This window comes from Montipora foliosa, chromosome 3 (assembly GCF_036669935.1).
Source record: "Montipora foliosa isolate CH-2021 chromosome 3, ASM3666993v2, whole genome shotgun sequence".
In the NCBI taxonomy this organism is placed as follows: Eukaryota; Metazoa; Cnidaria; class Anthozoa; order Scleractinia; family Acroporidae; genus Montipora; species Montipora foliosa.
This window is the reverse complement of record NC_090871.1, coordinates 6585161-6601047: the sequence shown is the minus strand read 5'-3', so window position 1 is coordinate 6601047 and position 15887 is coordinate 6585161. Positions and strand designations below refer to the sequence as shown.

The 15887-nt window shown below is 37.0% G+C and overlaps 1 protein-coding gene across 2 annotated transcripts in view; it reads right to left on the bottom strand.

The window, feature by feature from the left end:
- LOC137996606 (syntaxin-binding protein 5-like) overlaps nucleotides 1-15887 on the bottom strand; it is a 36384-nt gene that overhangs the window by 19618 nt on the left and 879 nt on the right. Inside the window, exons 3-10 of one of the 2 annotated variants that reach the window (XM_068842092.1) lie at nucleotides 15719-15800; nucleotides 11891-11991; nucleotides 9816-9950; nucleotides 8537-8600; nucleotides 5886-5969; nucleotides 4299-4422; nucleotides 2496-2562; nucleotides 928-1070 (exon numbers count right to left, since the gene is read on the bottom strand). In XM_068842092.1, coding sequence (XP_068698193.1) covers nucleotides 928-1070; nucleotides 2496-2562; nucleotides 4299-4422; nucleotides 5886-5969; nucleotides 8537-8600; nucleotides 9816-9950; nucleotides 11891-11991; nucleotides 15719-15800 — 800 coding nt within the window. Of the gene's footprint in view, nucleotides 1-927; nucleotides 1071-2495; nucleotides 2563-4298; nucleotides 4423-5885; nucleotides 5970-8536; nucleotides 8601-9815; nucleotides 9951-11890; nucleotides 11992-15703; nucleotides 15801-15887 lie in introns of those variants that run through there. The other variant, XM_068842093.1, reaches the window with a different exon arrangement.

Here is a 15887-nt window from a genome sequence, read left to right as displayed (position 1 = left end):
TTATAGCCGAGTGCGCTTTGTATCCGAAAAACTATGGTATTATTGATTATTGTCAGTATTTTTACAGATCTAATAACTTTTAAATATAAAACAATTTTTAATGTTGCAGACATAGCTTCACCTGAAATGTCTGCCTTCAGTGTAAGTTATTGTGTTTCCCCTTCTCTTTTGACCATGAACAAATTTAGCATAATTTAGTGGGAGGCACTGTGGCCTCATGGTTAGTATGCTTGACTCCGGATCAAGTGGTCTAGGTTCGGGTCCTGGTCAGGTAAATTGTGTTGTGTTCTTGGGCAAGACACTTAACTCTCACAGTGCCTCTCTCCACCCAGGCGTATAAATGGGTACCAGCAAATTTAATGCTGGGGGTAACCCTGCAATGTACTAGCATTCCATCCAGGGAAGAGTAGAAATACTCCCAGTTGCTTCATGCTACAGAAACTGGCGATAGGCTCCAGCATGTTGGGCTACTGGTTCCTAAGCAGACTTAGATTTAGCATTAAGGGGGCCTCTTTAGGGCCACTGGAAATTTTACTACTGTACGTTTTTTTAGATTGCATTATCAGCAATAATACATGTACAGTAGGAGACAGAGCAATAAGCAGTTTCATTAATTGCAGGACTAGGACTGAAGAGCTTAAGCCAGCAATACCAAGAACAATTTCAGGTAGGTGTCTCGGCCCCCGTGTTGGTGTCCCGACCCAATCCTGCAGGAATTGAACTTTATTATTATGCAAACGTTTTCTTTTGTTTTAGTTGATTAAACATGGCTATTGATTATGCAAGTGAAAACTGAGAATTGGTTATAGTGTGAGTTGCATAAACCTATGGCATCCACTTTAACCACACAACACAATACCTGTACCTACTGGACACATTCATTTATTTGTGTACATTGTAACTGCAACATTCTTTAATCAATGTTACCTTCTCCCCAAGGAGTAGATGTAATGCACTCAAAATCCAGCACAGTATCTGTGCACAGTACTCTCAAGGAACGACCTTGCATCAATGTCAGCCCTTTCTTTTTACTACCGCATGTTCCTCCCGAAAACAAGACAAATGGGTCACTGAAATTGAGAGATGAAAATGTTGAAAGCAATAAGGTATAAGGAAGCAGGGTTGATACATGCCGTGGTCAGAGCATAATATTTTAATTTGCTTTCCACCAGTGGCAAATGTGATTCCTAGCCTGCGCATCATTATTACATGGGTTGAGATTGTCTCTCTCCCCTGGTCTTTTACTCAAGGTTTTTTCCCAGGCATCGTTACAGTAGTTTTCTAGCCTCAAACAGGGTTTTCAAATTGAAAAAAAGTAGCAGGAGGAAATTGTAAAGTAGCCCGAGCACTATCTCATCGTGATGACAGCAGCCTGCAGATGAATCAACGGAATAACGAAATGTTGCCATTAAGCGGCTTCCGTTGATATATTTCCTTTTACATACATGAAGTATTATCATAACAACGTCAGCAGTCTTGTTTCCTTTCTACTTCGATTCGCTGCAATTCCCAGTTTCGTTTGTCTGAATTTCAAAACACTTGTGCTGTTGAAGGCTTCTTTTGTTATGACTTCTTTCAGTCTTTTCTTGAAAATACATTTGGTGCAGTCAAGACCATAATGAGTAACATTTCACGAGAAAGACTGCCTTCTCATTCAACACGCGGATGCCGCTACAGCTACAGCTACACTACAGCTACAGATACTGTGGTCATTTCAGCCTCGGCATATTGTTTTATCATCACTTTCAGAACAGTGAACTGCAACAACACGTAATATTTGTTAACTCTTATTCCTAAAATTATTGTTACCTATTTATCTTTGAGACTTCTCCGCACTTAACAGAAAAGACAACATCGTTTGCTGCCTCCGCTTCATGTTGCAACTTTCACGTGAGAACAAATCTGCTGCTGCGCCGATACATGCACGTTCAAATGAGAGTCCGTGAACACGAGCAGACTTTCCCGCTAAAAAAAGCTCTCGCTTCGAAGATCAAAAGGTATATGTAATAGCCGCACTGTTCATCAGTCCGCATTCATTTATTTCCTCAAAAAAATCAGATTATGATTTGGTGAAACAGAATTGTGTAGTTAGTAAAATTTGGAATACGAAAAGTACCCGACGCAAATGCTTGAAGTAGCCGGTGACTTGCGCCAGGCGCCGGCTAAATTTGAAAACCCTGCTCAAAGCAATATTTTTAGATTTGACCACTCCTGTAAGGGCCACCGAGACTGATAGATTTTACTCTGTCTAATGCCAGACGATTTTACTTGCAATGGGGAACCCCACAGGAGTGAAAGGGTTAATTGAGCTGATCAAATTCTTTTTCTCTTGACCCTATCAACTGCAATGATCATAATTCACAATCACCTTGACTTTTATTGTAGAAATACCAAACGAATCATTGTCATCAACAATGTACATACACGTAAGGTAGTCTTTGTATTCTTTGCTGCGGTAGTCATACAAGAATTAAATTATATAATTATATACATACCCTGAACTTACAGCTAACCACTGAACTTTAAATATTGGTTGACATGGTCTCCCTTTATCTGATTTTGCTGGAGAAAGAACATTTCAACACATGAGTCAGGAGTGGCAGCTCAAAAAACAATACCATACATGTATAATAAACAACTTACTTTAACTTCCCTTGATCAGGACCATACTTAGTTCTTATTAACTGAGCAGGAGGTCTGTATGGGAGAACTTGACCGAGGTCGTGAGTACAGACCGAACACAGTGAGGTCTGTACACACAACCGAGGTCAAGATTCTCCCATATATGTAGACTGACTATAAAGCTCGGTTAATAAGATGTTTATTATATGGCAAACAAGAACAATTTAATTCGTTTAATGTAACTGGTTTGTACTAACTGACATTTTGCTTGCGAACGGCCATGAGTGGCGATGAGCTGAACTTAATTCTGTCAAAGTTTGCTTGCCATCCTCTCTTTTGTCATCATGCTGTTTGGCACTTCCATAAATAAATATTGGTAGAAGAAAATACTCAATATTTTTGCATTTTAGTTTGCATCTTTTCACCGCAAAACATTACAAGTCTAGATGCCAGTCTAGATGGGAAAATCTAGGCCGCAGTCAATATTGATTTCACCCAATCAAATTTGTGAACTTGGTAGTTCCCAGTCCCCGGAAACAGAGCCATATAATAACAGGGAATATTGGCCCTCGGTTGTTTTTGTATGGACTGAGCACAACTGCCATGACCTTGGGCCAATATTCCCCCAGTAAGGCCTTCATGCCCAGTTAATAAGAGGTTAATGTTATTATTTTGACAACAGCCAGGATATATTGCTTGTTATATATAATTGTGTCTGACCATTGCTGATGCTACTCTGGCTTGGAAAATTATGAAAGAACATAGCTTAAAAAGCTATGATTCAAAGACCTTCAAAGTGTCCTTTAGACTTCAAAAGGGCCTTTGAATTGTAAGCCTTTAGCTACATGTACATTCACTGTCTGATTGCCAACCTGATTACAGTGTGAACTTTAAGTTGCGACAATTTAGTGCTAGTTTATTGTAGCTTAGGTAGTGTGATCAGTCATTGAGTACGCTTCTCCCGTCTGGGTGGCACTACCGTCAAGCCTAGAAGACCCCTTAGAATCCATACAAAGGAAAGACAGCTTAAAGCAATGGTGACCCTAGACACAGTTCAAACTTGTCAGGTGCATTGCTGCCTGTCAGCCTCAGGTTCATCATAATTATGTGGTAACCATGCAGGCCATTTGATTCCATTGTAATTGAAACAATCAAAAGCACTGATGCAGGAAATGCAAAGAATCCCATAAAAGTGGAATTACTCATGGGAATTACTTTTGTAATCATTTCCTTTGTGTTATGAACCTACTGCATGCAAGCACAATCATACTTGTGTGTTATGACAACTCATGCGCAGAATAAAATGTTCGACCCATACAATAAATTTGATGGTCAAATAAAACCTAAATTTGATATTTTCTGCATAAACGCACAGTTACTGTATCTTCCAACAAAATTAATTTGGGCCTCCGTAATTCAGTGTATTTGCTTTAATACCAAGTTCAAGTTCAAGTTTCACGTATATAATACGTGATTAATGAACATCATCTGGTTCAGTATGAAACCATAAAATTTACAAGTGCTAGCGCCAAAGCTTGGACATGCGCAAAAGCGTTATACTGTCCCTTTAAGTCTCCAGCTTTGTCTGTCAAGAACAACAACCTTCAGGGATGGGGTCACTAAACCTTACAGCAAGTGTCTTTACAAACACATGGTCACAGTTCGAAAAGACTCACTGTGTGGACTTAATGTCTCCACTGGTTTGTCACTGTTCTTTAGACTCCACACTGTCAAGGTACCATCTGTATGAGAGCACATGAACTGTTTGCCATCATTCAACCAGTGTGCCGAGACCACTGACTATGGATAAAATGAAGCAAGAGGAACATCATTGGTTGTGAGTGGCTGTGGAACATTGCGTCATTGATTGCAGCATCATTGGTAATGTACAATGTAAGTTGGCGCCTCAAAAATTAACCTACATGTATGATTTGATATTAGTTGCTTGACTTAGCTTTAATTATTTTTATTTCTGTACATTGTCCCCAATTACATGTAGTACCTCAGCACCTTATACAGTTGACATTTAAATAAAGTTCATTCCTCATTGTGCAATTAAGGACAGTGCCTACTAATTCAAACTTAAGGTATTTTTGCGCAGTTTACTGAATATGTGGGAAAAGCAGATTTTAGCAAGTGTTATTGAAATCCAAAAAGAAAATGGGGGGCAACCACATATTTTTCGAGAATAATAAATCAACAGCATTTGTAAAAAGCTCCAAAATACAAAGCAATGTATGGCGTTCTTTTCCAAATTGAAGCTTGCATGGTTACCCCCAATTTTCTTTTTGGATACAAAGAGCACTTGTGAAGTTCTGCTTTCTCCCCATAGCTTTGAGCCGTGCAAAAATATCCCTGAGTGTATGTAATAAGCACCACCCAGAGGGAATCCGAGTATCTCAAAATGCACAGAACATACAAATGTAATGCGCAAAAACAATAGAAGGCACCATCCTTAAACCTTAGGACATAATTTAGTGGCCCTGGCCTCCTTATTCCTCAGTTCTTTGTCTCCTTCACATTTTGTTGGTCTCTTCCCTCCCAGCTGCATTAGCATTCCAAAACTATGAATGCGATACTGGCTCGATAGCATGTGAAACAAAAATGACAGCAACAAAGTGCTTTGGGTGAAGTTGAAGTCTAATGGCAGCAAAAAATTTAAAAATTACGATATCATTGTGGATTATGAATCGATCAGCTCAGAATTTTTAATGGTTGAATCTCCTTGGAATTTTCCACTTACAAACTAAAATTAATGTTCACAGAATAAGGGCACCCTTAACCCTTTGACGTCCAAACCGGCCTAAACCGGCCAGACTTAGTATTTTACTCTGTCTATTAAACGCCAGACGATTTTACTCATCAATGGGGAACCCCTGGGAGTCAATGGGTTAACGGTGTCATTACAAAGAGGCATCACCTTTGTTAAGTTGGAGTCAGAAGTTCATGAAAACATGGTTTCTTCTATGTATCCCTGTAACTCACATTCTCTTATACATGTATATGTGATCACACAATAGCACAATGCACTATTACGGGAACCCTGGGCCCAGTTCAAACGATGGATAGCACTATCTGCCGGATAAATCACTTCTATCCAGTGGATAAGTCATTATAGCGAAACCAATTGCGCTATCCCATGGATAGTGATTTATCCGATGGATAGCGCTATCCACCTTTTGAACAACTGGGGCCAGATTGTTACATTACAAGCCGAATTTGAAAAATGCTCTTTCAATGAACAGAAATTCAGTTTTCCCTACCTTTGAAGAAATACATCTATGTTCTACTGTTTTCCCTCTGAGAGACCAAACAACAATTATTCCAGATTCAAAACCTAAAAGCAACTGAACAAGGAAACAGAATTATCTTATGTAACACAGCACAAAAAAACCTTTCAAACTGGCATATAAAAAGGAAAAGGGAAGTCTGTCTATCCAGGAAACCCATTGAGCCAGAGCATATCCTGGGATTCCGACTAGGGGTACATGTACATGACTCTATTTCTTCCTTCCTAATTGGTCCACCCCAAGGTTATGCCTTAGCACTATGAATTGCTGCTGCTGATTTATACTCTTGTGTCAGGACAGACAGAGTGATATTACAGTGTCCAAGGAACACAAATGTGGAGACTTACCCAGGTTCACAACCTGGGCTAACAGTTTGGACATCATGCCCTATGCAAACCTGGCATACAATGACTAGAAAATTCTGCAAAATGGTTGATTGACAGGCATGCAAGGCTGCTGCTTAAGAAAATTTTCAAGGAGCCCTTCGGGCTTTTAACATTAAAAGTTAGTACCTGCCGAGTCATTTTTTGAAGAGCCCAAAATTAATTAATTCCAGCTGGGATAAAATTTACAAGAAAGTGAGGATGAATCAAGTAAGGCACCTGTTCAGGCTACCTGTCTAGAAATTTCAGGGCTTGAAATTAGTGAAAAAATCCAGTCGTAATTTCGTAAAATTTAGTTGCAAAATCGTCGAGCTGAATTGTGTTGTCAGCAGTGTAGAAATACAAAATATGAGCCCACAATACTCAAGTGTCGAAAGAAACTGCTGAAAATGGAATGAATGACATCAAAGGAATGGAGTTGTGCACATAACATCGCAACGAAATTACGATCATACAATTACGCTATCTTCAGATTGAAAGAAAACTCAAGGCGAGAAACAAAATAATTTTGTCATTTCTTCGTTTTCTTTTAGTAAAAAGAGCAGCAAAGTGGCAAATGATAACCCTTTTGTTTCGAAAGAGCGAAGATGAAAACAAGCTGTAAATTTGTGACTTCTCCAGATATTTTAGTCGCAAAGGGAAAAAATTCAGTCGCAAATGCGACTGTATTAGTCGCAATTTCAAGCTCTGAATTTGGTTGCCCGCACTCGCAAATAAGACACCCCAGGTGGCTGTTAGGCAGCAGCCTTGTGCATGTGTTAAGTAGGCTGGGTGTTACACTAAATGAATGTTAATAATTTATTTGCTAGGACCCAGCTTCTCTGGCTTTATGATAATTTTTTACTTCTAATTATTAGAAGTAAATAAAAAACTAGCTGCTGGAATATATATCGTAGTTAATTTAATTTTAAAAAAATATTTGGTAAAAAATTTTCAGACTACTGGTAGTTTGTTTTGTTTGCCCTTGGAAAGAAAAAAAATCCTTTTTTCGCAAAGATGAAGGCTGCTAATTGCTTCTGCATTGCAATTTTAGCGTTGACGACCTGCCCAACTACACTGTACCTTCCTAGTTTTTACAGGGAATGCCTTGTTAAACCCTTTCTGACATGGAACAATTACTTTCTACGTATTGATGGTAAAACGGTCTTTTGTCACAAACTCTTTTCTAAGGGCATAGTAACTCTTGCTAATACATGTATCTTGACGAGCAATAGAAACCTAAAACTGTGGTCTTTTTTAAAGCAAAGGAATTCAATGCTAACGATTACTTCTTATTGCTTGATATAGTCAACTCTCTTTCTCTAGCATGGAAAGAGCTTGTTAAGTCCAAAGACACAGGTACAGTTGAGATTCCACCTGACTTTCACAACACATAGTCTAACTTCACCCTTTGTCTTGAAGATGATGTGTTATCACTTGATGAATTAATCTCCTCTAAATTGTATTGGAAACTTGTTAAATTAATTATTAAGGTCCCTCCTTCAGCACGCCCCAAATACACCACTTTGTTCCACGATCGAATTCTTGACTGGGAAAAAATCTAGGTACCTAATTTCTCATGTACAGTGCGACAGCAGAACAAGATTCTTCCAATACAAACTACTCAACCAAATAATTTACACTTCTAACAAATTGTTATACAAAATGAAACTAGTCGACTCGCCCCTCTTCTCTTTCTGCAAAAATTCTGACGAATCTCTCAAGCATCATTTTTGTCATTGCAGCTTTAGCGTGGCCTTCTGGGAGTCAATTGTTCTTTGGCTTAAGACATTACACATTGAATTCAATTGCGATTCTTGCAGCGACAAAAAAAAAAAAACTAAAAACTCATGATGGCTAGTGGAAGCCTTTCCTTAGCGCTCTTTGATACAATGTGTAAAATAAAATAAATCCAAGTACTTAGTAAGTTACACAAGTTAAGTAAGTTATGTAACCTTTTGAGTGTCTGGATAAAGGATTTGTATGCGTAATAGTCTGTATGAAGGCTTCAATGTAGTAGTACACATGTACAGTCTATATATCGTACGTAAATAAACAAACAAATGTTTGTAAATAACCCCTTTCATATAAATGTACTGTAAGTGAACATAATGTAAATAATGATTGTAGTAATGTGTTACAAGGTTAGCATGTAGTGTGTGTGTTCTCCAAAAAAAAAAATCTGAAACAAAAATAAACTACTTTGCAAAACTTTTAATCAACGAAACTTTTTAACATTATAATATAATTATTGTATCATACCTTATTTGGGTCCACAGGATTTCCACTAATATGTACAACAGGACCTGGATGAGTTTTACATTTTCTGACAAAAAAGTCAAAGTCACAAACATTAGTAAACAATGCAATAGTAGATGATGTATGAATGCAGAACTTAAGACAATAAACAATCAGTGACAAAACATGTCACTCCCAGATCCATCAATCAACCCTTCTCCCAAAGTAATAATTAGATAGATTTAGCCATACCTAAAAGTGGAGGTGGATATTTATCAGTAAATAATTATATACCAACTGGTATAAACTATCCACCTCTAGCACCTCCACTTCGGTGAATAGTAGCTAAGTATCGAACAACAGACTAAAAATGCAAGAGCTAAGACGACGAAAAATGTGAAGCTACTCATTGAATTCCTGAGAGAAAACAGTTGAGCAAAGAAATCCTGAAGACATCAAAGCCAAAGAATTGAACGAATATCAGCAGCCTTTAATAGTGTGAAGGACAATGAACCTTCAAGTCTTCAAGGTCTGCATCGACATTTGAAAGAAAACGAATTAAACACATAATTATTTGACTCTTCAGATGAAGACAACAGTCCGCCTTTGACACAGCAGATTCAGTTTTGTTGAAAAGTCAAGTGTACTTACTTTTATCGAGCTTTTCCTTGTTTTTATATTTCTTGCATGAATACTTACAAAAAACTAATTCATTGTTATGAAATTATCAAGAGGTAAGCTTACTTGATTCAACATTCAATTCTGCATTTACTTTTTATTAATTACATGTACTAGGTATTTCAAGCATTCATGTAACTTGTAAGGTACTTATTTTAAGATTAAACAGCTTTTTGTAAAAGCGATTTAATAAAATGTGAATAAATTGTCTTAAGTTTGTAGTATAGAAAATCTCAGTATGTATAATTATAATAAACAAACTTCACCATGAAAGTGCTTTTGTACGGTACTTACCAGTAGTACGCACTTTCCGTGAAGAAATCTATGTACATGCATAATCACTGTGTCACTATTAATGGAGGGGAAGTTGTGTTCAATTTGTGACAGATGTGTTTAATTAATAGTTCAACATTATTTTGTCTTATAATCACACCACATCTCCCATTGACCAAAATCAGGAAATCCCCAGCCTTGTATGGTGCAATCAAAACTCACAATTTGAACATACTGTAGGTTTGGTTTGAATTCTAATATGATTTTATTGAGATCCAAATTATCACCCCCTTTTTAGATAATAATTATTTATCATCAATATTAATTTTACCAAACTTTGCAGTGCACTTACATTTCAATCGCCTTATTCCAATTTATTGTGTATCCTGATAACTGAAAACTTTCAATATTTACAACATGAACATTTCCTCTCTCTGTACCAACAAAGAGCCATTTTGATGAGAAAGGTAGATGCATACAAGTTAATCTGTAAACAAAAAAAGTTCATTAATTACATTTTATCAACAGACATTTGAAACTGGCAACTCTGTTGACTTTGTATAAAGACTAGATACTATGGACCATTCTTTGCTTGTTCTTGAGACTTAAAGACTTCTGCTCTCTCCCACTTACTGCAAAAATCTTATATCGACAAGTTGTCAAAAAAAGGCTATTATAACCTGGATTCAGTTTCGTTCTCAAGTGCCTTGATTGGTTAAGGTTTCAAGTGGAAATGATGAATTTATCAGCCAATTGCAACCTTATTGCAGCTCCATCGTGTTTAGGATTAAGTTCCATTGTTTCCATTGTATACTTTTTCCACCTATTGTTTCCTGGACCAAAAACAAAGGCTGGATCCGGATCAACTCAGATTGTTCACTTTGGAGGATTGGATTGACATGAAAAAAAGTGAGGCCTCAAGAAATCACTCTAGCCCAATCTGAGGTGAGCAAGAACTCATTAAGCCTCCTATGAATACCGAAGTGGTCTTCATATTATGCCGAATTTTTTCAAAAGTACTCTTAATCCGATCTGTTTTTTTGATAGCTAAATTTTCAGTGTCCACCTTCATCAAAGCTACGACGATCATTTTTGCTTGCACTACAAGCTTTCATTATTTAACTTTAAATTAATGGTACGTTAGCACAAGGAAGCAGTTTCCTCTCATTTACAGTGTCGCTGTCCAAAGTGGAAACGCTTCTCTTGCGTTTAGCTTGTAGCACTAGCAATAAAGATCATTATAGCTCTCACTGATGAAGGTGGACAAAAGCCACCAAAGAGTTGAACCATACTTCTGAAAAATGACTACTACTGATCGCAATACTGGAAGCAGTATTATGCTGACATGTTTAAATTTTGTTTTGTGTCATGTTGTTGCTTCAATTCGTTCCTGGTTTGAATTTTTAAAACAAGTTTGTTTTTATGTTCCATTTTATCAGACTGCTGCAGCAGCCAAAAAAGCAACAATTCAAACCAAAAGAATAATCATATGAACAATACAGACCTCTACTTAACCATTCTTGTGATATTAAGATACTTTTGTAGTATCAGTTACCTAACCCTAACATACTTAGAATACTTGCAAAATATCAAAGAACTGTGGATAATAATATACTTTTTAGAGATGTACATAATATCTTGGGTTCGTAATATCGCTGAGTATTTTTATAAGTTGTTCTGTATTTTGACGAGCCCGCTAGGCAGGTCAAAACACAAACAACGAGTAGAAATACTCAGTAATACTACGCACCCAAACATCTAATAAGCTATTTATTATGATAATCCAACTTTTTTTGCACTAAATTTCTAGCAAGTGAATTGTAAACAACTGAGAATGTGCAACTAAACTAAAGCAACTAAACTAGTCAAACTGGTACAATAACCAAGTGTACAAATAACTAACTGTACAATATCATGGACTATTTGTACTTGTTTTGTACATTTTTTGTACAACAACTAATACAGTTGGATAAGAAATAACTGTATTCCCTGTACATACTCAAAATAAGGAGAGGTACTGCAACAGTTCTTAACATACAGTATTTAAATAATCACTTCATCTCGCTATGAAAATAAAACAACGATATTGATTTACCAAAAATAATATACATACTGGTACAGGTAAAAAAAAGAGTCTTGTAATCTACATTTAGTCAAATTTAATACTTGTCTTCTACTTGATACTGATATTCTGCAATACAACATTTCACGTAATAGACCACGTTCGATGTATTAAAATTCAGCTTGGTAGCGAGGGCTAGAGGACACACACAAATGAAACTGAATGAACATGTTTATTCATTTCTTTTGTTTGTGTCCTCTTAGCCTCACTATCAAGCTGAATTTAATATATCAAAAGTGGTCTATTCCTGTTATGCCATCAATATCATTTTACTCGAAAACAAACTGTCGGAAAATCAGACTTACTTTTCCCTATTGAACCTTAATGATTGCACAAGAGCAGGTTGTGCTTGTCGTAAATTCCACAAATGAACATAGTCATCATCACAAAGACTTATTAAAGCTCCCTGTTGAAAAGAAATCCACAGTATGTTGGGGGCCGGTCATTAATATATATTATGTAGAGGGGAGGGAGGGAAAAATAATGTTGGAAAGATCAAAATTTCTGTAAGGTCCCCCCCTCCCCTTTTCCAGGCCATGTAAATAGCAAGTGACCCCCCCTTCTTTATTCAATATTTACAAGATGACTCCTCCCTGACCTCATATTCTCCTCTTACATGCTTTAAGTAATAATTATTATTAAAATGCAAGTGACATGTACATGTACACTAACAATAATTTGATGATTAGTTAGTTTGCATAATGGAGTTTAGAGTACAAACAGAATTTCTGTAAAATACAAATCACTATTAAAGTTGTACAAAAAAGAAACAATAGAATTAACATAAAATTGTATGATTAAGCATTACTGTTTCACATACTGTTTGCACTCTACTACAGTCGAAGTTCTTGTAAGCAACCACCCAAGGAATTTGAAAAAGTGGTCCCAACTAGTCAAGAGCTACCAAAATAATAAATAATAGAGGATGGTCGCTTACAAGAGCTTTCAGCAAAAGTCTCTAATAAGGATTTTTAAATTCTCATTGATGGTACAGAAATAAAGCCCTGGCCGAACGAGAGCGAGAGTTGATGAGAGTTGAAACTCTTAAGAGCTCACAAGAGTCGATGAGAGTCATCGAGAGTTGGCCAAACGAGAGCAAGAGTTGACAAGAGTTTGTCAAGAGGCAAGTTCCAGAGAGCCTGGGAACCCCCCCGGGAAAAGTCTTTCTGACATAAATATGGTGACTAGCCTGCCAGTACATTCAGCTTTATAGCCAGTCCAGTAAAATGATTTTGTGCGCAAACAAGCTTCTTCATGTTTATTTCTAATGCTTATGTTTTTTGACTGTTACTTCCCTATTGTGATAGTTTTTGGAGGAAACATTCCAGAAACAAGGTCTTGCCTCGTATAAGTCAATTTGTGCAAAACATTCCTTGTGACTCCACTTTTCTAAACAGCCTTGGCGTTGTCCTTTCGGTTGTCCTTGGTCTCTGAATCCGATGCCACATTATCTCAGCTCACTGGAAAAAAACAGTTATTGCTGACTGCAAAACTCTCTCTTAAACTCTCGTGCATGGTCAATGGAGACAAAACTCTCGACGACTCTCATAAAAAGTTTGAGCAGGTTCAAATTTGACGAGACTAGACGAGAAAAGATGAGAGTTCCTGGCCAAACGAGAGCGAGACTTCTAACTCTCGCCAACTCTCACTCTCGTTTGGCCAGGGCTTAAACGGAACTTCTTTATTCTCCCTGACATCTGCCAAAATATCGTTACGAAAAATTTCCAGCCAAAACACTCAAAGCCCGCCTTGAAGTGCAAGGCTACCCTAAGAAGTCAGCCCTCAAACAAAAAGCCAAAACCAGCGAGAAATTTAGTACGATTTGTCACAACATACAACATGTCAAGTCTTCAAGCAATATTGACGTGCAACTCAAGTTTCATTGAAAACCAGCCAGTCATGTACAAGAGGGGTAAATCGCTCAAGCACATGCCCGTTAAAGCAAGGTTTCATAATTATATTATTATCTGTGCCAAATACTCACAAATTTAAAGGGAGACTGTGCATGTCTGTCCCATTCTTTCAAATACTAAGTGCAGTGGGTTGTGTTTTTATTTATAGTGTTGACATACTGTACATAGATGAGACTCTGAGTGGTTGCTTACAATTGCTTAAAAACAATGGGAAAGTCCAGTTGGGTAATTCCAAAACTGGTCACGGTCAATTACGGGAACAGTCGCTAACCAGAGCTTTTAATTAGAGATTTTAAGAGACATTTAAAACGAGGATTTACTATAGTGGTCGTAACTAGAGCTGGTCGCTTACAAGAGTGGTTGCAGTGAGAGCTTAGACTGTATTAATTATTTTAACTGTTTTACCCACCTTGGCCAATAAACCACTTCCATAAATGGCAACCACATTTACATTCTTTTGTATTTATGTTAATAACCTACTGCCCAGTATTTTAAAACATATAGTCTTTTGAAATTTGCTCATACAGCTGTAATAGCGAGGCTAGAAAGGCTCATTAGCAGCATTAAAACAAAAGAATATTTAATTTGGCCGCCATTATGAAAGAGGTCTATTGGATTCCTCTTAAAATATACCTCAAACTACTGACCCCCCTAAACTTTTTTTAGCCCACTCCCTCCCCTCCCCCACTAGCTAATTTGAAATAGCCTTATGCTCCCATTCTTTTTTCCCTTCCCCTAAAAATAAATAATGACTCCCTAAAGCCATTCCTTTTATAAAGTTCACTTTTTCACTTCCGGCAAATAGCCCAACCCCTGGTTGTATTCTTGTTTTTATGGCCCTAATTCATTTTGAGGCCCTTCAAGCTAATCCAGCCACGCCAACCACTATACACTATATTATTTTATGCAATAGAGGACTTTTTCACATCTACAGAGCCTCATCTAAAGACAAGGGGAGGTTGGGAGAATTCCAGACAGTTTTGCATAACAGTAATGTGAGAATTCTCTGAACTCCACGAGTGTTTACTAGATGAGGCTAATGTAAACACTGGAAAAAGCCCTCTATTGCTTCCCAAAAATAATTCGACAAATGAAGCAAAATGCTGGTTTTTTTTAATTTTTGATTAAAACAGATTTTCTTGATACACTCTCATATTTCCTACCAGCCAATCAAAACCACGTCTGACAACACATAACCAATCAAAATTCATGTGATGTAGCCAGTGTGTGTACTATCTTATTTTATAAATCTTGTAGCAGGAAGCACTCTTAAGGAAGGATACAAGTTTGCATTTGTTTTTGCAATGAGTTCCTGGACATTTTCCTGGCTCTCCGGGGAAAGTAATGATTAAAAAAAAGACTCTGAGGTACCCACCTCTATGTAAACAAGGACTTACTAGTATATGTAATCTCATGGGCCCAAGAGCAATTAATGACTAATTTCACATGTATTTTCAAAGTTTCACAAAATTGCCCAAGTGGTGAACCAACTAGGGCAATTTTGAAATCTTTGAAACTTATACAAGTGAAATTGATAATACTAATTATTATTAATTTTGAAAGACATGCTCTGGGGGCAAATTAATATGTATTTGCCCCCTGGGCATCCCAAAATAGCTATTTGAGACAATAGAAATCAAAATAGCTGCTGTATCTGCAAAAAGGCCTATTGTGCAAGGACACATTGCAATATTACTGCATGTTTATCACATAAAGGGCAAAATTACGGAGGGAAGCTTGTTCAATGATGCGACAAACAACAATCAACTTAGCACGCTATTATTCAGTGAAAGTTCAATTCAATAAATCATTGCTGTCAACAGAAATAGTGCTTGAAATATATTTTATATGTGGACCACAGGCATTTAATGAGTCAGAAACTGGAAGAAGATTCAATATTATTGTAACTTTGCATGCTCTGGATAAGTAATTGTTATACCAATCATGATCAAGTACTCATGCTCTCTTGATTACAACAAGTGCCCTTGTGATTAAGACAAAAAAATGCCCTCCACCTCAGCCAATGAGCATCCAGTAATTTTTTCCGTGTATGTGATAAGTACGTAAATCAAATCAACATTAAATAAAATCCACTGGATCTTATATAACTCATATCTACATTTTTCTGAGACATGAACATAAATTATGACCAAAGAAACAGAATAAAAATGCAACTCTGGCATATCTGAGTTATATATGACTAACCTATGTTTTTCTCACCTCATTTATGAGGAAGATAAGCGCTTTAACTGCTGCACAACTTTCATGCTGAACATGACATTCGACACCAGGTTTACCCAAGCTGTAAGTTGGAGACACCGATTAAGGACAAACATCTGTTGTCTTTTTATTGGATACCAATGTCATAAACAAGAATCCGGATTCAAAA